Below are 27,500 nucleotides of genomic sequence, written 5' to 3'. Positions count from 1 at the left end.
GAGAGAGAGAGAGAGAGAGAGAAGAAGAGATAAATAGAATTTAATGACGATTTTTATGGATTCATCGTTAAATAATGTAGTTGTTCGGTATCGATTTGTGGAATGTGCTGCTGCAGATTGAAATAAACGGGTTAATCAAAGAGCATTAATAGCACAGGAAGTTTGTTCAATTACATCAGATGGAATGAAAGTTTTTAACTTAAAGTACAAAAAAAAAATATTATTTTTTTATAATTAATTATGACGGTTGAATGCCGTATTGTGAAAAAATAGAGTTATAATGTCATATTTTTAAGGGAAATTCCGAGATTGATGCATAGTAAATATATAAAAGTTTCTTCGATTCATTAAAAAACACAGAATTAAAGCAACAACTTATACAAATAAAAAAAAGATGTATAAATAACTACGTAATTAAACATAAAAAATAAAACAAATAATAAACAACATGAATAAACTTTTAAACAGTAAAAGAGTAAAATAAAAAAATATTAAAAAATGGAAAAATTTTATTAAAATAATATAAAAGAAAATTTGTGTAAATTCTTATTGGTTTGTAGAAAAAAAAAAGTATGTGAATCGAATGAATTATTGAACAAAAGCAATGATACAAAAATTCCTAGATCTGGTAAATAAATATTAAACTGCTCCTTAAATTACAAAGAAATAAAATCATACAATCAATGAGCTAAACTATCGCACTGTAATAAGTATTTTTACATTTCCTTACAACAACTTTTGCTAACATCTGTTTTGTTAGTTTTGTTTAAATTAAAGCTCATATAAAAATGATATTTATTTAAGTGAAATATGATCACCCAAACAACTCGAAACGTGTTACATCAAAAGAATGATCTATGAAATGGAAAACAAATAGTGCAATTTGTTCTACATGATCTGTTGTGTAGTTTTGCCTAGAAGAGCAATTAACGAACTTCTATGAAATGGGTGAATTCCTAACGAAAACCCCCTAAGTATATAAACAAAGCAAAATCTACTGCAAGCTCATTATTTCCCTGCTAAACGATTTGTTTACTAGCTGCCCAAGTTCCAAGCAGCATTATTTATGAAGTGATGCAGTGTGTGCGATTCAGCAAAACAATCGTGTCACCGTTAGTGTTTGAAAATAGTGCTTCATAAGCATATTATGCCACTTACCGGGCAACTATTCATATGCAAATAACCAGGGAACAGTTCAGGCGATGCATTTACGGTGTAATGCAACGATCTGTTTATCCTTCGATTGATGAACACACGCTCTTGAGGGGGTGAGGATGAAGAATTCAATTATTTGCCCATTTACTGCAGCTTAAGTGGAATGGTCCGTGTGTATGTGTGTGTGTGTATAGGGGGTGAGTTTTCAAATAAGCGTCCTAAAGCTTTTTTTGCCGAACATACACAAACTCGGAAATGCCATTTTTGTGTTGATTTGATTGCCCCACACATGCACGTGTGTGTTCGTCGACGCGCGGAAATTGATCGGTACACTATAAAGACAGCTTAAAAAAAATGCTCACAAACGGCGCAACTAAACAATGAGCGGTGCAAAATTGAATAACCGCTTTGAAAAGTGGCATGGCGTGTAAATGGGATATAAAAATAATAAATTCCATCACCCACGCAAACATCGTTAGTATTGCATGACCGAGCTGACACTGCACCGCGCACGAAAAAGGTCCTCGCCCACTAATCCGTGCATCCGTGGTGGAAGCGAGGTGTCGTGGAACACAAAACTAGACGAATCCAATTTACACTTGAACCCTGGGTGTACAGCCGGTGTTGGCAGGACGCATACCAGAGGTTGTTCCATCATTGCCCGGGTTGACCAAATTACCGGAAAATTCATTTTGTCACGCAAAATGCATCGACACATAATGAGTGAACGGGAAAGGGTGGGTGTGCTGTGGCGATCTATTCTACCGCTTTTCACCAGGGCAGCCCGATCGGCAGTCGGAACCTCCAACAAAATCCCGAAAAACCTCACCTGCCGGGTGCCTTGCTCATTCTATTAGAAGTTCCACGTTTCTGGAAGGTCCCTCCTGAAGCTGGTGGAGATTGTGGAAAACCAATAGGTATGCAAATGTGGTGCACAGTGTGCAGCAATGCTCAATTTCAATGAGTTCCGTTCCAACTCAGCTGTGTTGAGGTGAAAGTATACACACCAGCACACACACAATGGCCGGTCTGGCTGAAATCGGGTGATCGTTTATAATAAATAATAATGACTTTATTAGAATGTTTATGCACCGTTTCATTTCTGGAGCGGTATCGACGTCGGATTATTATGCACAAGCCGCATGGATGTCTGCAGGTAGTTGGCAGATCGAGGACGCCTATAGCAAGCACCACCATCGGTGCTTTACGTGCGTTGCAGCTCTGAGTTATATTATTATCATTATTACTACCATTATTAGAGGTTCGGACAAGCGATATCGTGTCCGGTGAGTCGGTCCCCCGGTGAGTCCACAATGGATTGGTTGTCCCTGTATAACAGCGAACCCACGTACCGGAGAGAAGTGGCGTAGAAGGGATTATGCACACAGGGGAGGTGTATTTATGGCCCAATGGAGTAGGGTATTGCCTAACAGTTGTTCCTCTCAGGTTCACTTTCTCTTCCTTCTGTATGTTGTTTATGTAAATCAAGTTCAGAGATCTTTCTTTCAGATTATTGAAATCTAAAATTCATCGCAATAAAAAAGGAAGTTCTTAATTAGTCCACTCAAAACAGCCTTTAATCTTTTTTAGAGTGTAGCTCAGACATCCCAATAACTTCGATAAATTTTTCCACAAAACTTCAAATAAAATTATTCATAACGACGTAGCGTTTGGCTCGCTCGCTGGCCGTATCGTTCTTGGTAGAGGTAAAACATAATTAAATCTCTTTCGATACATCTTACATCAAACGACCGCACCAAGGAGTGCATCTTTGAGTGTAAGATCAAAGCATATTTCGATCAAAACTTGCTTCCAAGATGTGTCCCGACACTCTACGAAGTGGGCCGATCATGCAAGGACTGTTACGTATTACACCCGTGGCCCCCCCTGTCTGAGCTCTTATTATTCAATTAACCCTTCGAGTAATAAAGTGCGTTGATTGCAGACCGAGTGGCTCTTCCGGCGATTGTGATTGCATCTCGTCGGAGCGGACGTCCTACGAAACGGCAAACCGCACTCAAATCAAGTGTATGTAAGGGAGGGCTCGTAGCGCTGCAAAACCGATGGCCGATGGGTAGAATGTAAATTAGTTCCGGAGGGTTAGCGTTGCGTCTTACGAAGAAGTCCATTGCTATCATCGGAAAGAGAGCGAGGAGGAGACCGAGAGAAAGATAGTCAAGATGACATTTCCTGTCCAAGGTGCTTCGTCCCGTGAGGATACAAAGCTATCGATGCTTCAAAAGCATCCTCGTGTCAGTTCAATAAGTGTGCCAGGTTTTTGGCGTGGGGCGGAACAAACATTCGACCGATGCAATCCTAAACGCCCCCATCGACCGAATTCCTCAGAATCTCTCTTGCATTGAGTTGAATCGAGCGGGAAGGGAGCTTGAAGATTAAAATTAATGACCTGAAGCAATTTAAGGTGCCATTCCTTGCTGACTTGGTGCTGTTACATCTGCCAACCTCTCCAAACTCTCCAAGGCTCTTGACTTGGGGTGGTCAAAATGTCCGAACGATGGAGCCATGCTACGGGTGAGCACGTCAACCGCAAAGTAATTAAATAATCTGTCAAAATGAAATTGAACTATCATCTGGAAGTTTTGCTCCTGTGGGATGGTTTTCAGCATAAGTTTTGCTCTGCTCTAGCAACTGCACATCTTAATTACACGCTCCCATTCACATCGGGATATCCGGGGTACGCAAGACAGTAGCAGCAACGGTCACTATCAGGAGCTGTCCATCATCGTCCTCCGTTTGTGGGGAATTGGTCCACCACCTATTCTTCGGGAAGTTAACAGTTACGATGCGGTTTGCCTTATTGTGGCAATTCGATTGTCAATTCGGTTTACTGTTCTTTAAATTAATATTGGGTTTTAAGTGGCAGCCATCCGAGAAATACAATATCAAAACAAGTTTCTACCCGGGAATATAGTTTCATTCTTGATCGATTTCCCATGTAAATCACATTGCACATCTTGGGAGGATTCCAAGATTCCGTAGTCTAATATTTTTTTATCAAACTTTCCGGTGTGCTAGAGGAGAGAAAAACAAAAAATAAAAAAGCTATGCGTAATGCGGAAGTCAAGCTGATAGGACGAACGAGGACCTAACTAAATCAAGCTGTCAATCATAAAATTTATGTCTACCCATGTCACCTCCGCGGCTGTTTTTTTTTTTCATATATTCTCTGCCAGAATTCTCGTCCCGCTAGGCCTCTCGTTTGAGAGTTCTCGCGGGAGCTTCGGAACGGTCACCTCCCACCTAAACTCCGTAGATACTGAAATCCGAAGATTTTCGACGATCAGTTGCACTACCTTCAAACATGTCCAATCAGAGCCCCGTCTGTTAGCTTCCTGGAGTGTCATCAGTTTAAATTATTCATACCGGTTGGCTTCATAGTTCGAACTGGGCTGCCATGTGCGAAACTGTAGCGCTTATGGAATGGTGATGTTCATACGGTCTTTTTTTTTTTTTTTTGTTTCTTTGAAGGCATTTTTGTGTGTGAATACAAACATTCTGCCAAACACCGTTTTGACTATGGGCTGCAGGTTTGAATAATAGATGCCCTCACGAAACTGACATTGACACAGATCATCCCTTTGAGCTGATACATTTTTCATGACCAGCCCGGTGACAGTGTCGACAGTGTGGACAGTTGTTTGGTTGGTGGCTACAAAAATTAAGTCACATTGACTTGATCCCCAAATAAGACATCCATCATCATCTCTGTAGGCACATCCACAGTAGGCAGCAACGACAAGGTTTCGGTATCGACATGCTCCACACGCAGATTAATGTCTTCATTTGGCTTCCGTGACCATGTGCATTTAGCGCATTACGACTTCTGCTCTTCGCAGAAGTCATTGCGTTTGGCTCGGTTCATTCCTCGGTAGCACGCATCACATCCCAGCCGGAGCCGTTCGAGCCTAATTAAGACATCATTCGCAAAAGGGCCAACTGCGTTAAATTGAATAATTACCTCTCGGGGTCGAACATATTAACTCACACGGGCTTGACTGTAGCGACCGATGGGGAAGATTTCCCTCAAAATGTGTATTTTTATTTGTGAGGATGAACCACCGCCATGTGATTCGAATCGGGACGAGCAACATATAATTAGACTGCTTTTTTAACGTTTCCAAGAAGAGAATAAAAACTCATCCCCAAATGCGGGGATTGCTCCGAAGCGGAACTTGTCGGAGAGAAAATTAGGCTTCTCCAGAAGGGATGGGCAGTTTCCTAATAAAAAAGTGTACAATTTCAACATTGAGAACGTTGTTTCGGAAGCTTGGAATTGCAGTGGCAAGAATTGTGGCGCTTAGTTTTAGCGGGAGTAGAAGGAGGAGTCAGTTTTATTGTATTAGATTTATTTTGGGTTGGGTTGATGGGTGGAATAAGCAATTGAATCACTTGTAATGATACAGTTGCAGACCGTCTGTTCCGAGCTTCAAAGTGTCAATTAAAGTCCATCAGTTCGGATATGCTAATGCAGATTCCATGCTTTTAATGGAGTTGACCTATTCTTTGGAATTTACGATACCTTGTGCTCTTGATGTATTCCGCCTATCGTTTTCTACAAAAGCTTCCTCCAAAAACAATTCTTGACAGTTCTCAGAACCATCTAAAAGATCCGGGGTGCAAACTGAAACACCTCATTCTAATCCCAACTAATTAACGATTGAAGTATCTTGCCGCTAACCAACCGTGTATGTGCGTATCCTAATCAAAACGCCTGACAATGTAACAAGAATGGATAGTTTCTACGTCCTGTCGGCGTCAAGGATAACGCAAAAGCCGACATTTTTCTCACTCCTCTACAAAGGGAGCATCCCTTTTTCGGTTCAGCAGCTTCAGACCAAACCTAGGAACGCAGGTATGTCCCTGCATGCGTGTGTGTGTGTGTGCACACTGGAAGATCTCCCGCGAGACGGCATTTCCTGGACCAGTGGGTCCTCTGGCCCGCTGTTGTACACCGTTTAGATAATGGTGGCAGCAAAATTTATTGGAAGGACTTTTCCCAGGTAGCAAGAGCCAGTCATCCGGTGCTACGCAGGTCGTGGCCTGTTTCGGCTGGGCAATAAAATAATCCCATACATCTTCCCATTGATGTAAGGCCGTATTTCAGGTCGGAATTTTACGTACGTAACCTGTCGAACTTGCGCAAACACCTAGCGAACATGCAAACCTATCAGTACGGAGTTTGCCATTGGTCGATTGACCTTAGGAGTCGGTTTCGATATAATCCCTTGGCACGCACACGCACACACCTTCTGATACGGATTGGTTGCACACATGTGCCGGTAGCTTTGAGAATGTATGGGAAGGATCTATTAAGTTGTAAGGTTGTTAACATAACGAGCCCCTAAGTGACATGTACCGGTAAAACCGTTTGGTGATCCGTACAACTCGTCCTCGGTATCTTCCCGTCAGTCGGAACACTACTGACCATTTCGTTTTTTTTTTTTTTTGTACCGAGGGTGGGTAATTTATTTTTCTCCGCTTTTGTTTCCACGAACGGTACAATTTATGGGTAAGGGTGCCAAAAAGGTGCCAAGTCACCCTGATTACGACGCTAAGATATCCCTTCCTTTACTGGTGCTTTGCAGCGAAAATCCCGTACAAATAGAGCCGCAAGGTAAGGTAGTGGCGTGGCGTCTTCATTTATGCGGCATGGTCTGCCGGTGTCTGTCGGGAAATGATACGCACTTTCCACGCAACGCCGCCGTTCGGTGAAACGTATTCATCAGACCGAACGCACCCTGGAAAAAATACGGCAAGAGGTGTCAAATAAATGTGTGTCCGGCTGGTTTCTATACTAGGTTTGGCTAACGGCTGTGCCTCGCAAAGGACGATTTATGGTATTCGACAATATCCATCTTCCGGTGGGTAGGGTTTTGAGATTTTACTTTTCACTTTGCGGCGATGATCTTGTCGATTTGTTCGTTAGGTGTGTGCAATGGTGGTATAAGATCTGTTTGATTGTTCGAAGATCGTTGCATGTGTCAAAATAATTTACAAACCAGATGCCAAGAACTCTTGCTGAGTTCCAAATAGATCTAGGAATATGCTGATAACAGAGACATTTTTGTTTCTGTACTCTGTGATGTAGATGCTCAGGAACGGCTCAAGCAAACATGAGAAAACTTTCGAACCTCCTCTATTTTGTGTTGAAAGTCTTTTCTGAAAACTGTATTTTATATAAATATTTAATAGTACTGACGGATCTCCACAAAACAGTAGAGCCTAGGAAGAAGGGGATTAATGCTTATTTCTTGAATACTTTCGGAATACTGAGTGATCAGGAACGTAACACAGAACATCCTAGTTTGAGTTTTCAAACAAAAATATTCAAAAACATCCAGATTGTGCATTAAAGTATCACTTCCAACGTATCATCAAATAACTAACCTCAAACAATCTTATTTTCGGTGTTACTTCCAATGCTACCACTAAAAGTCCTGCACGATTTAAACTCAATCACTTTAATAGAAAATTATACAATTACCCTATCTTTCCCGAAATTGACCTTAACTTTCCTGCTTGATAGAATGTATCCTTCCTGCCCTTGATCAGAAAAATACTCATCGAATCGTGAGCTCATTTCGCTAATCAAACACAGCCATCCTGAACCCGAACCTCCACCGAGTATCGTGCACCAACTGGTGCGTTGCGTTTAAGCTATTTCCTATTTCGAATGTCATTTCACGCTGCTCGAAACGCCACACCACGGAAATGAGAATCGTACGGCGTCACGTAACGAATCGATGTCGCGCAGCTCCGAAACGCAAATCACGCCATGTTTTCCAATGATCATCAACACAACAATACACATTTAACTCCCATACACCGCCGTTCGCTCTCGGTCACAACTTTGACACGCGAAAGCAATTTCCAATCGGATTTTTCTTCACCGAGCAACAAAAACACTAACCGAAAAGCGGTACGAAACACCCGAAGACACCGAAACGCCGAAAGGACATCCGTGTCAACAGCGTGGCAAACATCTCCACGGAACAGCAACGCACGACGACACGGACTCCTCAGTCCGGTAGCAAATTGCAAGCTGTGCAAGCTGTGTTTCCCGTCGCTGCCGCATCGATTTCCGGCACACGAGAAGATATTTCTCTGCAGCATCTGTTCAAATATTTGCGCTCCACTAAATAGCAAACGAGCAAAACAACAACGACCCGTCGACGCTTGGGCGCAACACCCCTTCGGTTTTGGGCGATGGTTCGCCTCTAATGAGCTCGCACTAGTAGGGTTCGATCCGATTCGGTAGATCCGCGGACGGGAGATCCTTTTGCAACGGGTTTTCCGGGGATAAGAAAGGATCGCTGTGCAGCAGCTAGAAACAAGTTGCAGTTGCAACGAGCCCGCGCGGATCCTTCGGCAAATAATCGGCACACCATTTGAGTCAATCACAAGCGACATCCATTCGAGAGTTTTAGTTTGTTCGATTTCCCATCGTCAACGGGCTTTACAGCAGCGCGCGATTCTGTTTATTTTAGCATCCTTGAACGTGAGCGTGTGTTAAGGGCACATAAAGGAAATAGACAAAGCAATTGATTAAAAAATGGAGTTACGTGGTAGCATTACCATTGATGCGTTCTCTTGGGACTTAGCATCAAATATTGTGCGAACGAAATTGTAAAACTCTAGAAAGAGAATAATTTGCTTTATGTAAATATGTAGCTAAGCAGCTCTGATTAAATGTAAAGCTAACAGGCTTCGATTGGTGAGAGCACAAAATTTATCCTCTTATCAACAAATGTACTTCAAATCCAAACAATTTTGCTTTCCACCATAACCTCAACACGGTCTCCGTCTCATGCACAATAAGTACACAAACCTCGATACATTATTCCAATATTGATTGTACGATTTTTTTTGTGAAAAAGGGAATTTGAAGACGGAAAACCGCAAGGCCCAAAATTTGCCCCTTCAATAGCAAAGCACTGCACGCAATTTGCGAAATTTACACTCCACTAGACACGTGTCTCCACCCGGAGAAAGAAATTGGAGAAAAGAATATTTTGTCAAATAAACCGTACACACAACAAGGCCACAGCCAGTGCTTTGTGTGATGAAAATTGAACCCTCCAAAGCCGTGTGTGTTCGCACGCTTGAGTGATGCTGTTTTTTTTTTTTTTTTTTTTGGTGTACAAAATATTATAATGCCAATCGGGTTTATACTTTCTAGTTGCTACTCTTGGGGCCAATCTTTCACAGCAAGGCCCCTTTGCTCCAGCGAGTTTGTCAAGTGAAGTAGTACTCTATTTCATCTACGTCAAGCAGCACGCTTTTCGGCTGTGAAGCCTTTGCCAAAGAAGGATGCAGGGTTTACCAGTTAAGGAATAAAGTGTGCTCATGGGGCGGACCGATGGCAGAGCAACAACGGCAACGGTCTTCCACATCCCATCCTGATCGTTCCCGTAGCAAGGTATCCAACTTTGTGGTACCAGCAGATAAATAAGCATTCTACAAAGTTGTAGAGTCTTATTTAGACACGAGATAAATGTTCAGCATACCAATCCTTCCAAAAAAAGTTTCAAAATCTAACTGTCAAATCGATACATCAAATTTCAAACGCTTCGGGATGCGTAATTGTTTCGGTTTAACTGCGCGTAACTGCTCGACTGATGTACAGAAACCAGCTACACATTTTCAATGCTCAGGCGCTCATCATACACTCATTTATTGGATCATTTATTAATTAAACACGAAAATCGCTTAACTAAAGTGCACAGCGTATCTTGAGTAACCCTGTAAGGTTAAGTAGAGGCCACAGGATATGGCAAAATAATTTCATGTGTCCCCAAGTCGAGCCTTCATAAATTTAGTCTGCAAATTTTCTCCATCCCACAGCGTGTGCGTAAAATTCAAATTGTACCGGTGCTAAGTGAATTTGCCCCGATGGACGGTACGTGAAAAATGGAAAATTGGAAGGTAGTGGAGACGAAATGAAAATCACTTCTAGCGGCGCTACTTATAGCCTTTTATTGGGTGCCTATTTTCGCGTTGCTCGGTACATCTACGCTTGGCCTGGTTAAGCATGTGATGTGATGAATAGAAAGAGCTGCGGAACTTCATTGCTACTCACGAGTTTTTTTTTCTAAAATATTGCTTTCAACTCTTCGCATAGAGGGAGACAAATGGCTTTATTGGCATATGAAGCAAAATTTAATAATGATGTGAATATATTGGGCTTTCTATAGAGTGACTGCAAAGATTTTGATATTTCTCTAAGGAAGAATTTCCCTTAATGGTTTTGCGCTCCCGATATAAGAAATATATTCGCAACAACTCCTTTAAAAGTCTTTAAAAAAGGAGGAAAAATCGCACTAAGCCTCAGTGCGTCAGTTTCATTTCCGTCGCGCTAGGGTTTTATTTATTTTGCATCTTTGGTTGCTGACTTCCGGTTGGACTTAGACAGGCTTGGCGGAGCGTAAAAATTACGAATCTTGCACTCACGAAGCAACCAACCGTTCCGGCACATGTCCTGCCAATGGTTGACGAGAATTGGTTCGGGAGCGTCATTTACGCATTATCCTTTTTTTTTTTTGTGTGTATTTGCTGTCATCCACGTTCTACGCAACCCAAACTGCACATGACTGCTATTTGCGCGCAGTATTTGGGCTTATAAGAGGATTTAAAGGCTCTCGGAGATATTCGGTACTCGACAGGCCGTGAAGTGGATGGGATGATCGATTAAAATGACTGCAGCACGCAAGCAAGGAAAAATCCTTTTGGGTTTTCATATCTGCTTTTTTTCTTTTTTAAAGAAAAGGGACCAATGTTGATGACAATGTTTCTATGGCATGGCGCTTGATGCTGATATTCTTTTTTCTTTATGTCGATACCCATTTTTTCAAGATCCATCATACCACTGACAGAGACTGGTGCTTGGAGAATGAAAACTCACCTCGAAAGGGTCACTGTGCCTTCCAGTAGAATGTATGCGTACATCGACGTGGCTTGAAACATGTCAAAAACATTGATAATTTTTGATAGGGATTACGCGTCTAAGATGTCATGAAAGTGTCCAGTTTGTAAACAGATGAATTGGGTGCCTTCGGAGTGGCTTGGTGGTATGAACAGCGGACTGTGGTTAAGAGAGTTTGACCGATAAAAGAATGTTGTACAAGAAAGAAATTCACTCAACGCATGTTTATCCGTTCCCTTCTAGGGTTTTGTCCGCTGTGGTTGGGCATTGAACTATTCCGAAAGGCGCAATGGTATCCTCAAGAATTCAAGTATTTTTTGGAGTTTATCCTCAGAATCTGGATTCTTGGGATTACTGCTCTTGAGTAAAAGAAACGTTTATGATGGAGTTGTCAAGGTACGTGACTGCAATTTAGAGCTAAAGGGCATATTCTCGCATCTTGCTGTCAGTGGCATGGGGTTTTCTACGTTCTTTTTACAAATTCTCATACAAATCCTAAAAGAAATGAAATGTTTTATACCTCTTACAATCACAATTGACAACAGAAGTAGTTGTACATGGTAGCTGATAGATTTGTTTTAGAATATTCGTGCCAGTAAGTACAGGAGATAATTCCTGTCCTTTATCTTGCCATTTCTTTCCGGAACTTTAAAGTCAATTCCTTCGTTGCTAGGGGAACCCATACAAAAATTGAAGCCGATCGGTTGTGTAGACCAAGAACCCAGGATCCATCCACCATTACACATTTAACTAAGTTGCCAATGCAGTGCTAGAGAATGCAAAATGTAGTTACCAGTTCATGGAGTTAAACGACCGAATTCTAATCAAATAATAAATTTGATCATCCCTTTTGCGATTATCACTCTAGCAAAATATATTAATCCCATTAACACAACATCACACGAACAATGGCATTAGGCTACTGTGTTTTGCATATCTACTGTCCATCACACCCTGCTACGCCACTCCCTAACACACCCCCGGGGTAAGCAGAAATTCGCAATTAGGATTAATTAAGTGCAAAAATATTATTATTAGACACCAACGGTGTTGTTCATACGACCGATCATCTCTAGTCACTTCTAGTCGCCACCGACTGGTGCCAAGCTGGTGTTAATAAATCCGGCGAGCGTCCTACAGCCGTATCTTCCGGTACATCGTTCGCGCCACACATTAATGATGACTAGCTAATAGATTCGATAGCGTTCCCACACACACACACACATGCACACACCCCTCCAATCGTACCGAGGTCGATCGGTGTTAATCTGCTCGATTATGCGCTGCCATATGGCAGGAATTATGCTGCCGATGTGGTACGGTATGCCTCGGTTCGTTTATTTATTGACCGACATCCGTCACCACAGGCACTAGAAACTGTCACTGCTTCATGTGTGCGTGTGTCTGTTTGTTTGTCCTTCGTCACACACCGATGTCACAGGCCGGGTTGCCGGGTTTGTTATTGCACCATTAGAGCCTGGTGACCAAGGTCCATTGTCCTTGGTCCTTGTAACGCGGGATGTGCAGGCTCAGAACGGAGGATTGTAACAAAATCGATAAATATTTCCAAAATAGGATTAAAACTGACCTGGTGGACCTTTTTCTCCGACAGATTTATTCTAAATTCCATCCCAACACGGACTGAAGAGGGACCTTTCACATTGTGTCAACCATACGGCGTCGACCACTCGGGAGACTCGGACCATGCAGAAAACATAAACATCGACGCACTCTAACGGACGCATCCCTTATGTTCTTATCCTTTTTCTCAGTGTATTTCTCCCTTCCAATGCTGTTATGGTTCAAATGCTGATCATTAGTTTTTTAGGACTTCTCTTTCAACTCGCATTCTTCATACAGGAACCAAGTAGTTGACCATGTTTCCCCTTCAAAGTGGAATCTCTCCAACCGGCACATATTGTTTGAACTAATAATGCAAAAATATCTGGTAATTTATTGTCCACATGCAGGACAGTGTATGTTTGTGTCTGGACCTGTCCCAAAGCCCCAATGCCCATCATCTGCGTACGTCATGGTTTGACGTACAGCAACAGCTACTATATACACAGCTATCTGGTTGTAGACCAGAAATGAAGGACCTGCACCGGCAAATCATTCGTAAGGACGACTCTGAAGAAGGTTGATTTATTGTTCCCGAACTTCAAACTCAAATGCCAAAACACCATTTAGCATATGCATCGTGTCTAGACGGCTGTATGTCTTTTTATTTCTCTGTTTGCTCTTCTTCAACTGTTCCTCCGCCCAGCTTGTGGCGTTCACTCCGTTCATATTAATTTTTCATCTTGCTCTGTATATTAGACTACATTATCGTTAAGGTAATGGGTTTGATCCTTTTCTTTCTACTGCTGTTGTTTGGTTTGATTTGCATATTGTACCACTTTATCATGTTTTTTTCCTCTTCTTTTGGTGTGCCTAGTTGGAAGCTATGCATTTTAAACAGCAGTAGCTACAGTGATATCTTTCTATTTCGTTTTTCTTTATAGTTCTCCCTATTTGGAAACGAAAATAATCATCCCAGCCGGGATATCCTTCCACTGTAGATTTGATCTGCGTCTGGAGGCTTCCGAAAATGCCATCAGCTTCTAGCCTTGTGTGTGGAAAACAACGTAATTTGTTTGGACAATCCTTACCATTAAGGCAAGGTTCAAAGATTAAGTGTAGCACTTTCGAGACAAAAATTGAATTATTCCCAGGAACTCGCCCCATCGTTCGTGTATGGTCGTGTAATATTTTCATTTGGTTCCTTGTAAGTCGTTTGCAGTTTGTGCTCCTGCTCTCCCTTATCACTGATACATGCTGCCGCCCGTATCTAGCAGCAAGTAAAACTCTAAACAAACACCCCATTTTCTTCTTCAATTTATCCCAAATTACTCACAAGAGTATTTTGTCTTGCCTGCCGGCTGTACTGCTGCTGCTGCTGCTTGTCCCGAGAGGTGCCAAAAATCTCGTAAATCTTTTCTCCCCCAGCATGCCGGGCGGGTGGACGGAGAAAGGTTTCATCAAATATTAAAAAAGTCGGAAGCAAAACTTGCGGAACCCGATTCCGATTGCTCGCCGGTTCGTGATGGTGAGATGCCGGTGCCATTTATCAACACCGGTCTCGGGCATCCTTCGACGTCCTTCATGCCTTCGATCAGTCTTGCTGTGCTCGGGGAGAATCTTTTCCTTCCAAGCAAGCCGTTTGATGCAACAGCGTAAGCGTAACGACACTCCCTTGGGAGTTTACCTTCTCACTTCGTACTTCATACGCCTCCTCCCGTTTAGCCCACGTGATCGCCCGAAAATAGTTATCAATGAACTTTTTCCCTTCTCTGCTTGAATGTTGAAATGAACAGCCTCAATAGCCCCCGTTTGCTCGTCACCCGAGTTAACCGAGCAAGCCGAACGTAACCCTCCTCCAGCGACTCATCCCGTATTCTTCGCTCGATTTGGGATGATTTTCTACTTAAATGAGTCATAAAATATTTAATAATGCTTCCTTGCTGCATTATTCAACCTAATGAAACTCCTCGCTTTACCCGGAACAAATGTTACGATTCGTGTTGCATTCACTGGTGAAATTGATGGTGTTTTTGGACGAGTTCTTGGTTAGTTGGGCTATTTCCTGGGACACGCCCGCCGACGCTGGTCAATTAGAAGTGGAAACACACAAAGCACGCTACTCTAAGCGTTCAAACAGAGGTTAAAATTTACGATAATAGCATCCTGGCCCAACAACGATTCTTGGTTCTTGGTCCAACGCGCTGGACAAGTCATCGAATGGGAGTGGAAATCTGTCAATCCATTTTTTTTTATTTAAAAAAAAAGCAGGACAGGTGAAGCTGGACACCCTCGGTGTGCTTAATGTGGCAACGGAACAAATAAGTTCGCATGTCGCCTTCACTGTCAACAAAATGGGAAAAGACCAGTTGACTGGACATGGTCAACTTTTTGACGGTTGAGGAATAAACTGCAAGAACAGCCACTAGGCACTGGTTCGCTTAAGCTTTTGCTCGGGAAAAAAACCGGCCGGTTTGAAGGTTGAATAATTCATGAATGAATGAAAAATTCCAAATTAGATTAGTGTGCGGAAAGTTTGTAAAGGACCGAAATAGCTTCTTGGCCAACCGAGGAAGCAAAAAAAAAAAATGCTCCCCAAAAGACCATCACTTGAGCGCTCGTTTTTGACGAGGTAACTTCTGCGTGTGGGTTTTTGGCCCTATTTATCTGCAAAGTGGAACATTTTCTTGGGCTTTCTTTGCACAGTTTTACAACCTCCGAAGAAAGGTGACTGTCTGCGTCTTAGAACTTTAACATTCCCAACGAGCATAAAAAGTTACGTGGGTCTCAATGGAGAAACAGAAAAAAGCAATTGCAATGAGCACAGTACTTCATGCGATGTTCCAATTATCATAACTCATGCCTCACTGTCGAATATGGGTGTCCAATTTGGAGCGTTTTTTCCCCCTTAAACCTCACCATCAAGGTAAAACGTACTGACCATATACACAGGACTTGAAATTTAAAAAATACCGACGAATAGATCGGTACGTCAAAGTACAAATCACTGTTGTTCACAAACTGTTTTGTACAAATCTGTCGACAACGGGTGCTTTTTTCCACGCTTTGTGTTATTGCTGTTGCTCGCTTTCTTTCATCTTGTTGTCAACTTTTTTTTTTCTCGTGTTTTTCAAGCCTGTTTACACTTCGTTTTTATTTCGTTTTATGATAGTTTACGCTTGTGTCTTTTTTTACGTCTCTCTTGCTTACCTTTACAAAAACTTTTCCTTTTATCATGTGTCTGGATGGTGGAATCTTCTGATGACAATCCTCCAGCACTTGAAAGTAAAGGAAGTCACGGCGAAAAAAAAAATCCTTATGAAGCCACATTCGCTGTGCTTTGTCCGGTGTGAAAAGTTCCGAACGAGAACGAATATCGCGTGATAATAAGGTAACGAACGATCTGCAGCAAAACTATCCGCCCAAACTCCAGCCGCTGCCTAAATAGAAAAGTAATCCAACTTTAAAATGACTTTTTTGTGTTCGCTTCTTACAACCGATACACATAACAATCAGATGCAAATGGTAAAAGTTTTTCCTAAAGATTTCAGGTAGATAGAGCTTCTTGTTAAGTGTGTCTTGTTGTTTAAAATAAATAATTTTAAGTTGCTCGTATAGTGGAACGAAATTTAAATATATTTTTCAACACAGTTTTTGTAAAACACAACATCTTTCGATATCTAATCGTTTGCTATCGAGCGCCATAAATCTGCTGTTGCCATGTTCATTTCAAAAATGCTTTTCTTTTTGCAAAACAAAAATGAATGTTTTGCTGAAAAAGGAACAATTTATTCGATTTTTATCGAACGTTATAAATCATATTGCGACAGAATTATTTTGAATTTGGATTTGATTCTTAAGATACGCTGGTTGCACATCGTTTTTTGGTAATACAGCGAGGAATACTACAAGAAAATTCCATAAATATTTACATGGATTGAACTTTTGGAGACATATAGCGACTAGGATTATACATCCAGGCTGTAGAAGGTCTCAGATGATTAATTAGTCCAGATTTCAAGACCACAAATTTCTGCCCAAATCTCTGCTTACCCATTCTTTGGCAAACATATCCGAGCCTTTATATCCTGTCAATAAAAACAATTTTATTGACATTGGAGATTTTTTTTTAGTTCAAGTCCTCCCCTAAATCGTATGCTTTGATGTGAAAGTTTAGCCAACTGCAGCGTCAAACATACAATCAAAAGAGGACCGTGTGTCGTGTGAACACACTTTTCATTAAATGCTCGATCAAATCTATGGCCGTCCGCGAAAAACAAAGAAAGTCTTGCGATTTAACAAAATGAGCAGCACCTGCAACCGGAGTGAAGCAAAGATTGTTTGTTCTTTCTCTACTTTTCGTTTTGTTTGCTGAAGTTTCACACACAATTTTGGAGATTCTCTTTAGTTTTACTCCTTTAGCCGTTGAATTGTAGAGCCATCCTTGAAGCACGACATAGTTTGCTCCTTTTGTTGTCTTGTTTTCCCTTTTTGTATCTAAGTCTTCCATTTTTATTTTTGCTACGATCACCACCTTTTGCCAATCACCCAACAGTTGCTGTTATCCTTCTGCCGTCAGCAGGAGTTTGGATGCTTGGTGCTACGAAGCACGTCCGTCGGTTAGAACCGTAATCGAAATGGCGGATAGACTTTTGATAGGAAAGGTTCTATACGACATTTCCGGCAATTGCCAAGTTTGAAAAAAAACTTGGCAAAAAGACCGGGCAAAAAGAAATTTTGCCTGGAAGAGTTTATTCTTCGGAAAATTTACTATTCACAAATCATTATTTCATAGAGAAATTCTGTAGGGAAATGATTTTACAAAAATAATACCCAGGATCAATTCAGACGTACGCTTTAGACGAAGATAGTTTAACCAGATTCTAATGCTCTGCCAAAAGATTTGACACATTTGTTGGCAAAAGTTCTTTCCTTAATTCATGCCGCGGAATTGATATCCTGCAAATTCGCGTTGAAAAGTCCCCCTTCACACCAACTCCATACGATCGTCCGACAGCGTTAGATGAAACCTCCCGCTTGGGGCACATGATCCTAGCACTCTTCTACTTCTTTTTCCCTTGTTTTTGCTCTACATTTTCCACACCGAGCATCGTTTCATGTGCCGCCCGCAGGAAGCTCACAAAAACTACTACCGAGGCCATTTCGAGGTTTTTCGGGGACAAACGGGGAGTTTTAAAGGCTGCTGCAGGTGAATCGTCGTTTGAAGCGACGATACGAGACAACAAACGGTTCAAGAAGTGGTTCCTTTGATCTTCCGCTAATTTTACGTCTATAACGGGTACAGACACACACACACACACGCCGGAGTATGCAACCGATAAGGCAGCGGATGAAATTGGCCGTGTTCTGTGTTGCACGGCGTCGTCCCAGGCCCCCAACATGATGCGGGATGTTGAAGTTGTACGTTTGCCGGATTGCCGAAAGGATTGTACCGGTCTGCTATTGCTGATGATCGGTTGGGAAAGCGAGACCGATGCGCCTTTGATCAGCTCGTATTTAAAGATGTTGTCGGCAATTTATCGTCCCCAGCATCGCCCACGGATCGCCAGGCGTTTATAGTGGGCGGTGTTTGGTTTCAACTAACATTCGCCCTTGAATCGGTGTGTGAAGCGAGTCGCGAAGCTCGGGCTTCTCAGCTCAATCTAGACATGTTTATCTCATAGACACATGTTCACACCACGCACACCGTGGATCGATGAAGTTGTTCCTTCATTGTAGGACGTTCAATCGTATTCATAATTTGGTGCTGCGTTGCCCATTTTTTAGCAACAAGGTGACAATAACATTAAACCTAACTCCCGATCATCATTCACAAGCAAACGTCTAGAAGTGGTAGCTATCTAGCAAAACATTAAAATCTCATGTAGTTATGACTCTCCCGCCCAAAGAAAGGCTTCTTTATAAATGGGGTTTCAGTGTGTGTCTAGCCGTCCAAAAACAGAGAACACAAACGATGACACACCAATTTATATCCCACACAATTCCGCACAGCGTTTGATTGTAGTTTGTAAACTTTTTACGGTATGAAACGGGAGATAAATCATCTCCGATAGAAGTGGAATGGAATAGGGAGTAAAATGTCCAACAAACTTTCCACGCCAAGTGCGTGCTGACAGAGCTCGTGTGACAGTGTTCAGTTGTTGCGTTTGGAGTTGGTGTTGTGATGCAGCGTTCCGAAAATTCCAACATGTCATCATTAGGATCATATGGTGTCGGGTTCTCAGTTTCTTCGGAGAACAAAAAAAAACGGGACCAGACGGAAGCATGTTGGCTCATATGTGTGTGTGTGTGTCGTTTACCGGTCGTCGAAGTCACCGGATTCCTTCCGCTGAAGCTTGGACCATTAAAAAAAATGCAACAAACTGAACCGATCGATCGGTCCAAAGTCGTGCGACACAGCGTTCGTGGTCTGATGGCGAAGAGGTTTGTAATTTGAACCAATTCACGCCTTCCCTGTCATCGTGAGCGGACAGAAAAATTACCATAAAATATCATCGTTTCAACACCCGGATAAGCATTTTGGTCGACGACGGAACACGACCGTCGTCGTCCGGGATGAGGAGACGACCGCATACCCAGAACGCCACCGTACTGTACGAAAATTAAAAACGGGAACAAGAGATCGTCAAGCGACTCGAGAGACACGGGATGGTCTTCGGGACAAAGATTAATTACCACCACAAATCACGTACCAATTTCCCGGATTTGGGTTTTGGCGTGGTTTATATTTTCTTTCGGTACATTCAGACCCCTTTAGGGTCAAAAAGCTTGTAGTTTGGTGGGTTTCGTGGAAGAGTGAAGGAAAAATTGAATATCGGGAAGAGCGGAAACCATAACCGATCGGTCGGTGGCACAGTTTTCCGCCTATTAAAGTTTGCTAAACTAAAGCTTCCAGCTGTCGAACGATAAACCTATGACGGAAAGGGAACAAGTATGAGCCATGTGTTTTTGGAGGGCAAAAACTTTCCAAAGAACTATTTTCGGGCGCCAAAAATTCCTGTGGACAGTAATAAATTTCCGTACGACATGTTTTGAGGCTTGACATTGTTTTTTTTTTCTTCCCCCACTTGCGTTTGTCGAGGACAATAGCTGTAATAGAACATCATCTGCTTGTTCGGATGAGATTGGGGAACGCCTTAAGCATGTTGCAGAAGCTATGTTTGGTGTGAAAGATTTAATTTATGAACTTTCTGGGAATTTATCGCTTTATTAAACAGGACGATGTGCCAGAAGAGACTTTATCCCGTAATTAAATCACTTAGCTGAGCACGTTTAAAAAGAGAGACTCAATAAGGAATTTAAGGTCGAAGTGGAACGATTCTTTTGTTTACTTTTTGACCTGGGAACTGTCAAATTTGACTATTTAGCATGTTCGATTGAACTGCTCTTCATCAACGAGTAGTAGTTAAGAAATCCCACATGCAGATGGCGCTCTGCACTAAAAGTATTTGTGCTACTCCTTCCGAATCACATTGCCATCTACCTGTATTTAGCCGAATAGTTACGTCGTAACTAAAAACTCTAACCAGTCCTAATATCTTTAAATGCACCAATTTATTTTCGAAAATGACATCAATGATTGAACCTCAAAACGAAATTCAATCACTAGCAACCATCCTTCAGTTTTCTCAACTGATTTGGCATTTTATTTGCGTAGCAATCGCGAACCCGAGTATCACTTCTATTTCAATTCTACCCTCACTAATTCCATTGCAAATATCCTGAAACCGTCGAGCGAGCGAGAGCTAATTAATTAACCCTGTAAATTAACAATCAGCGCGCACATTCCCGTACACACTCGATATGTAAATATGTATTCTATGCAAGTGGCTCCATTCAGCACAACAACAAAGCTGGAAGGAATCGGAAAGAATGCACATCTATATGCACCACCCCCATGTATCACACTCGAAAACCATTCATTAAGCCAGAGCGGTCCAAACAGCCACTCGCGGGTCATCCATCTTCAAGTGGGGCAGTCACCACAGAAACAATGCACCGAACCACTATTAATTTCGGTGTTTGGTGTGCATTTGTGCGTGTGTGCATTAATTTCGCTAGCCCACAACAGGAACCGGGACGAGGCTTAAATCGACCCCAGACCACCACCACCACATCTCGCTCTCTCTCTCTCTCTCTGACAGATGGTGCTAGACCACACGATAGTGCTAGAAAAGTTGACCAAGGTATTGAGGCTTCCTGGGACTTGTGGACAGGGGTTGGGAATCCATCCGCAACTAGCCTCATCATCACCAAGAGTTGATGCATTAAAGTGATGCAACCTCGGTGTGGGGGGTTGATGGTCTCGGGAAAAGGATGCAACCAATCGAACATAATGTACAAATATGATGATCGGTCTGTGGTCGTGTGTGGATGGATTATTAAATTTAATTACACACATTTCATTACCCTACCTAGGGGCCGGTGGCTGTTGAGTTCCTGAGGGCAACGCCGTGATGCATTCGTGTGTACGCCAGTTCGTTACACACTTCATTCCAGCGCTCGCACACAGATAATGAAAAACGGGAAATGCAAAAAAAAATTCACATTTAACCTCCACCAAACTGCTCATTCATGCGCTTGCCGATCGTTCACGGTTCTCGATCATCGTAGAAACAATTGCAAACGTTGCGTAACAATGCATCAACAGTGCGAGGAATGTTTCCACCATGGTGATGCTTTATTGCTAGCTTTTATGCTCACGCAACCGCTCATCAATTTCATTTACTTTTACGTTAAAGCAAATCCCAACTTTTTGTTCATAAATATAAGCATTTTGGTGGCAAAGAATAAAAATCAATTTTTAAGCACATCTACGAGACGGTGGACCAGAAACATGACGATGAAACGCACCAACTAACATCTGCCGTACCATCCGGGCAATTAATCATCTTTAACGACACACCGAACGTTACTGCAGTGTCCTCGCCCTGTTATCAATCGCCTAGCTTTACTTCGACGGCATTTGTATTTATAGTGCGGTGTACCATAAAAATCAAATTAGGTCCAAAACCATGTTCCACGCAAAGCAGCAAAGAGTAATAAAGAGTCCAACCAAAACAGAACCTTTCCAGATATTATTGTTCTTCGGAGGGAAGCAACACCGCCACATCAATGTCCACAATTTCTCTCACGAAGATGATCACCAGTGGAAGAAATCAATATCGGTTTTGGTCGAATCCGTCACGAAACGTCCACGCTAGACATGATTTATGGAGGTGACCTTCACTCCGGGCGACGACGATCGTGTGATCCTCGCCAACAACCAACGCTGCGATGTTTTCGTGTTTTATAGCGCCGTCCCAATTTCCAACCGGCCGTGTATCGAGCGAGTTTAATTATTCGTTCTGTGATAAAACTTGTCACTCAGCGGGTGGAATCGAGCGGGCGTACAAGATCCTTGTCCACGCGGGCTCTACGATTCCAACGCCGATCGAACCAAACGATCCGTAGCGCCAAACAGTATGCAATGGTTGTCCGTTTGTACTTCAATCCCGCAATTGTGGACAGTAAAAATGGCGTGAAATTTATCGCTGACATGTGTTCCACTAATTGGGCCGGTAATGATGTCGGTTGAGGAGTTGAAAAACTTGAGAATCTTTAGACTTTATATCCTGATGCCATCCAGCATTCGAGCAGTAAAATGTGTAATGTCTTTTGGATCTTTCGTGCTTTGTTCGCTTCAGCAGCGAAACAAAGAAAACAGTTCCACGGGCTGCACTTCCTGTTTGATCGTGTTAAGTTTAAGAATTGAATCTGAAGTTGTAATCGTACAGCTTACACAGTGCTTACAATTATGGTAAGCGCAGTGCTATATATTTTATAATTTACAGGCGTTTCCAGGACTAGCTAAAAGATGTATTTAATCGTGGACCAAATCTCAACCAGGGACAATTTCCGCTTATTCGTTTGAGGGAATGGAGAACCACTTCCGGAGTCGGCCTTCCCTGATATCCGCAGGGAAAGCAAACAGGAAACTTTTCCGAATAAAAAAGAAATCTTCCCAAAGGCATACAATTTTCGTTTACAGTTTATAGAATAATTCGATATTTTCAATAAACCTGAAAGCATGTTTAACACAAGGTTTAACAAATAAAGACTATTGCACTATGATTTGCTATAAATATGCCATAAAAGTTAAAATCAAGATTGCACTAACAAGTGTTTCGCTCACTGTAGTTTACCATCCGACGACTGAAGAATCCCCGCCGGGTAATGCTCATTTTGTGCATCCCCGCCGTGTGGTCAGCTAATTTTCGGCTGCATCCTGCGCAAAGTGCAGAATCCTCCCCCCTGGATCTCAGTTTTAATCACTCAGCAGGGCTAAGAAGCTGTCGAGCTACAATTTGTCCAGTGTCGCCAGCCTACCGGGACCGTAACCGTCGTGAGTCCGGGTTTTAAATGACTTCTTTTCACGCTGCGTTTGAAACACTCGTTTCCGTTCCTTTCGATATCTCCTACAACCGTTGGAGGGTTTTGTGGCCCGTCTTATGGCACGATCGAGTCGTTAATTATCGACCAATTTCACAGTCGTTATGTTTTATGATCCCACCCGCTCCAGTCGCCAAGTCGCAATGGTTCTGGACTTTCGTGGCGTGCGTGTAGAGTGTGCGAATATTTGCTTACAGTCAACAATTTATAAATTCCCATCGCGATATAATGAAAGTGGCCCCTGCTCCCAGTGAGGTTGGGGGCGATGTTGTAAAATAAAATTTAAAAAAAAAACCTCTGAAAAGAGAGAACAAATCGGAAAACGGCAAGCAATAAAAGCAAACAGTCCACGCCCGATGGCCCGGGGAACTTGTTGCGCAATCAGTGGCACGGCGTGTAAATTACGCACAAAGCGAAAAGTCCCGGGAAACATTGTTAGCAAAACTCTTCCAGATTTCCGAGGCATAATTCGCGACTGGCCAAAGGGTCGGGGAGAGTGAAATTTGTTCCCTTTTTGAAAGGTACGCACATCGACCGAAAAAAAACGTTCCAAATTCTTTGAATCGAACTTCCCAACTCGTTTTGAAGTTCGGAAGATATTCAACTTTTCTTTTTTTCGTTGTTGTTAATTGTACACGACCCAACCGGGACGAAACATTGGTTGGATGGACTTCTGGTTGTTAAGTTTAACGATTTCTTCACGTGTACTTTCGGCCGACGACGTGCCAATCGGTTCGGGAATCAGCTTGCCAAACCAAAACGGAGACAGCAGTCAGCATGAGCCCAAAGACTCAAACCCGCCCGGGTAAGTTGTAAATCTGTTTATGGTTGTGCGTCATTTATTTTATTTCACTTCACGATGGTTTATTTCTCCATCGTTTCCAAGTGCTTATGAGTTCGATACATCGATCGAGTCTTGGCGAAGGAGAGAATCAGCGGTTTTTGATTGAATTCCTGTTTTCGGTAGTAAGGGAAGGCTAGACTGACGGAAGCACCGGGTGAGGCTTTTTTTTGTGATTGTAAAATTCAATAATGTCGATGGTGGCAATATAACGCATTCATCGAGTACCTTTGATTGCTTGCGTGCCATTTACATGTGTAATAATTCTTGTTTTTCGTATCGGACTTACGCTTGTTCGCGTTGTTGAGAGTGGAATAGATGGACACGCCGTTTAATTGTCGGATTATAATTAGTTTTGTTTGGTGTGCGGACTGAACATTGATATTTATAGTGCGGGTTTGTTAGACTAATTAATTATGCTAATGAAATGAGCATAAAAATATGAGCCTGAAGTGAGCAAATGAGTTTCCTAGTTTTTTGTTCACAGATGGCGCTTGCGTGCGTGGAGTACTAGGATCCGCAGACTTTGTACTTTGATTTGACTTTTTACTAACAAATGCAATGGGAATACTGTAAACATTTTCGTGCAACCTCTTGAGATCAACCAGTATCAGTTTTGTCGTTCAAAGAGTGTTTTTCCCTCGAGTCTAGCTCGATTTTAAAAGAAAGCCTGTATGCAAATATATCCTCTTGGAAGGAGTTGAAAGCGTCGATTTTCGGGTCGAAGTTTTAAGGCATCAAGGGTTCCTCGGTACAACGTCGAGGCGCAGAAGGATATTCCCGATTCCCAAATACCATTTCGTGTGCGAACATCATGGGATTGGAAAATGGTTTGTATTGCTTCTTCCCTCCCAATCCCGAAGCCCGATGTACTTGCTAAGAGTTGGTGAATTTCCTTAAGATGTCCCACTACTACCCTTTTGGCTGTGGCGCACGCGAAGCAATCAAACTGTAGATATGGAAAGACGGAAGCAGAAAAAACACACAAAAATATACAAATATACCAAGCACCGGTACGGCTCGTAAACTGCCGAAACAAACGACAACTCCGTGGGCTCCTGGCCGGAACTCCCGAAGCGACTTCCGATGCATGAAAACATGATTTTATGTCACCATCGTTGGTCGACATACGGTCGCCATCGTTCCCTGTCAGAAAGAAACGTTTGAAACCGGCAAATACACACAAACACACAGCTGGCAACCTCATGAGACTTTGTACGATGGAAACACAGCGGTTCAAACATATGGCGAGTGCGCACACACTTGCGTTACTCGGAATGATTGAGTAATGAGCGGTGGGAGTTTAGTCTTCGGGTGCGCTGCGGGTGATTTACAATCTAAACAGGATTAGACAAAATAGGATTTGGTTGACAGCCTGCTGCGGTTCAATATGGTAATCGTGTTTGTTGTTGTGTGTTATCGTAAAATCAAAATGGTAGTTAATGGGAATTTTGAAGGCTTCTTGACAAGTTTAAGTGGTTTCAATGCTAGAGTGGGGCTTAAATGGAGTTAAAGGTTTTCAAAAGTTTTAATGAATGGCTTAAAAGTTGACCAATTTGGCACCATAAATACATAAATCCGTTTATTATCACACAAAATGCATAAATTTTATCGTTATACAGTAAATCATTTATACTTGTTTAAATTTAACATTTGATACGCCCGAAAGTATGCAGTCTACGTCATATTTTATCAGCTCAGTAAACGAATCATTCAAAATCTGTTTTGACATCGGTCAGATCACAGCATGCACCCTGCTAGGGTGAGCCGCCTCATCAAAACTATCTCCACAATCCAATCAACCAGTGCGCTTTCGTCTGTTATCAGCGCGTGGCATGCAACTATGTGGACCACGTGCCAATCGAGTTAGTTTTGCGTACGCTTCAGTGATAAGCCCCACAGCCTCGCTCTCGATCATGTTCTCGATCAAGCTCATCGGGAAGCTATTTATAATTAGCTCATAGTGCAGGGCAGTTGAATGCGCTTTGCACATCAGTTCCAATCAGTAGCTGCTTGGGTAAAGATCGTTTTCAATAAAGATGTTTCAGTTGAATGTTCTGCTAGTAGGAATCGTACTTCCATTCTCAGTACTTAGTGCTCCAACAGTGGTAAGAAAGAGCATCTTTGAAGCAGAATGTATCTACGATCAATCACAATTTCACGGTTCATTTCCCAAAGCACCTACAGGATCACTTCCCAGATCCAACAGTAACAGAGGATTACAATGCTGTTCCAGCCGTTACCGAGGCGCCACAACTGCTCGGCAAACCTCACGTCGTTGAACCAACCTGGATCACGGTAACGATGCCTCCGCAAAGCTATACTCCCACCGGGATCGAGCCGAAGCCCCACGTGATGCCACCGTACACTACCTACATACCTGTACCACCACTACAACAACCCATGCCTGTGGCCCAGTGGCCATTATACTATCCCAACATGCCGGTACTGCCGTATCCGTACGCTAGCAATCATTTGTGCAACCAGCAGATGAGTTCGTACCGTGTGGTATAGAGTGGAGCTGAAGTACCTACTTCCAAACCTCAAACACCGTAGCCCGATGTCGCGTGTGAATCCTTCCGGTCAGGGCTATCGATTACATGCTTCTGGTTAATTTATTCTGCCCACTGGAATCATTTGTTTTCCGACGCGTATTTTTGTGTGTTCTTCCATGATTCGTTCGTTTTTTCCCCAGCAAAATGTGCAATGAGCAACACTTGAAGCAAGTGTGCAGTGTTCGTGTTCGTTTGTGGCAGTGTCAAAAAATTTCATCAATGCTATAATTTTATATTTTATCCAAAGCACAAGCTTCTTCTTTTCTGAAAGTGCAGTGCTTCAAGGGGTTGGAGGTAAATTATACGTTTCATTAATGATCAGGCACTAAGGAGCAAATAAAAATAAAAAGCGACATTCTTGGACGATCAAGTCATTTGTCTGTATCGGGTTTCGGTGTGAAAAAAGCGAAACCACTCCAGACGGACTGCTTTCAACGCAATATTGTTGCTATGGTTGATAAGTTTTGACAGCTCAATATTGTGGAGTAGCTTCGTCATTAATCCTTCAGGAATTAATGTCTACATAAAATTGTATAATAACACCTTTACTCTTAGTTTTGATACAAACTAAATAAAAGTCTCTCCTTGAAACATATTTCCAGAAAAAAGCAAATATCACTGTTCATATTTTAAGCTGATACCAAGATACTAATTGGACTCTGTCTCGCTGCACTGCAGCAAAAGTAAACCACCGTTTAGCTGGCAATTTTCGGTTTATTCAAATTAATCCCACGCGTACCGAAGAAAATTTATAAACCGAAAACCGGCCAACCCCTTCCCACATTGGCTCCTAAAGCACCGTTTTGCATTCCATTGCAATCGACCACCACCCTAAAGCCAAACACTGCACAACAGATCTAACCATCGCTGCATCGTCACTGCAACGAAAGCATCCCTACCGTAGCGTTTATTTCCCATTTCTTGTACTTTTAATTTTATTTTTCGTTCCTCAGTCTGGAGGTAAAGCGCAACCACGATTGCTTCTTGCTTTTTT

General features: G+C 42.4%; 2 protein-coding genes across 2 annotated transcripts in view; both read left to right on the top strand.

Moving 5' to 3' along the window:
• LOC126557285 (glycogen [starch] synthase) overlaps positions 1 to 27,500 on the top strand; it is a 396,509-nt gene that overhangs the window by 357,676 nt on the left and 11,333 nt on the right. The gene's annotated exons all lie outside the window — the stretch shown is intronic.
• LOC126560031 (serine/threonine-protein kinase WNK2-like) lies at positions 25,991 to 26,465 on the top strand. The gene is made up of 2 exons (XM_050216192.1): positions 25,991 to 26,059; positions 26,130 to 26,465. The coding sequence occupies exons 1-2, from the start codon at positions 25,991 to 25,993 to the stop codon at positions 26,463 to 26,465; spliced, it is 405 nt and encodes a 134-aa protein (XP_050072149.1).

This window comes from Anopheles maculipalpis, chromosome 2RL (assembly GCF_943734695.1).
Source record: "Anopheles maculipalpis chromosome 2RL, idAnoMacuDA_375_x, whole genome shotgun sequence".
Lineage (NCBI taxonomy): Eukaryota > Metazoa > Arthropoda > Insecta > Diptera > Culicidae > Anopheles > Anopheles maculipalpis.
This window is presented reverse-complemented; position numbering and strand designations above follow the sequence as displayed.

What these genes read in the sequence shown, in the direction of transcription:
- LOC126560031 (XM_050216192.1), top strand. Translation starts at nt 25,991, where the DNA reads ATGTTTCAGTTGAATGTTCTGCTAGTAGGAATCGTACTTCCATTCTCA. An exon ending in TACTTAGTGCTCCAACAGTG is followed by an intron (nt 26,060 to 26,129) that starts GTAAGAAAGAGC and finishes CATTTCCCAAAG; the next exon opens with CACCTACAGGATCACTTCCC.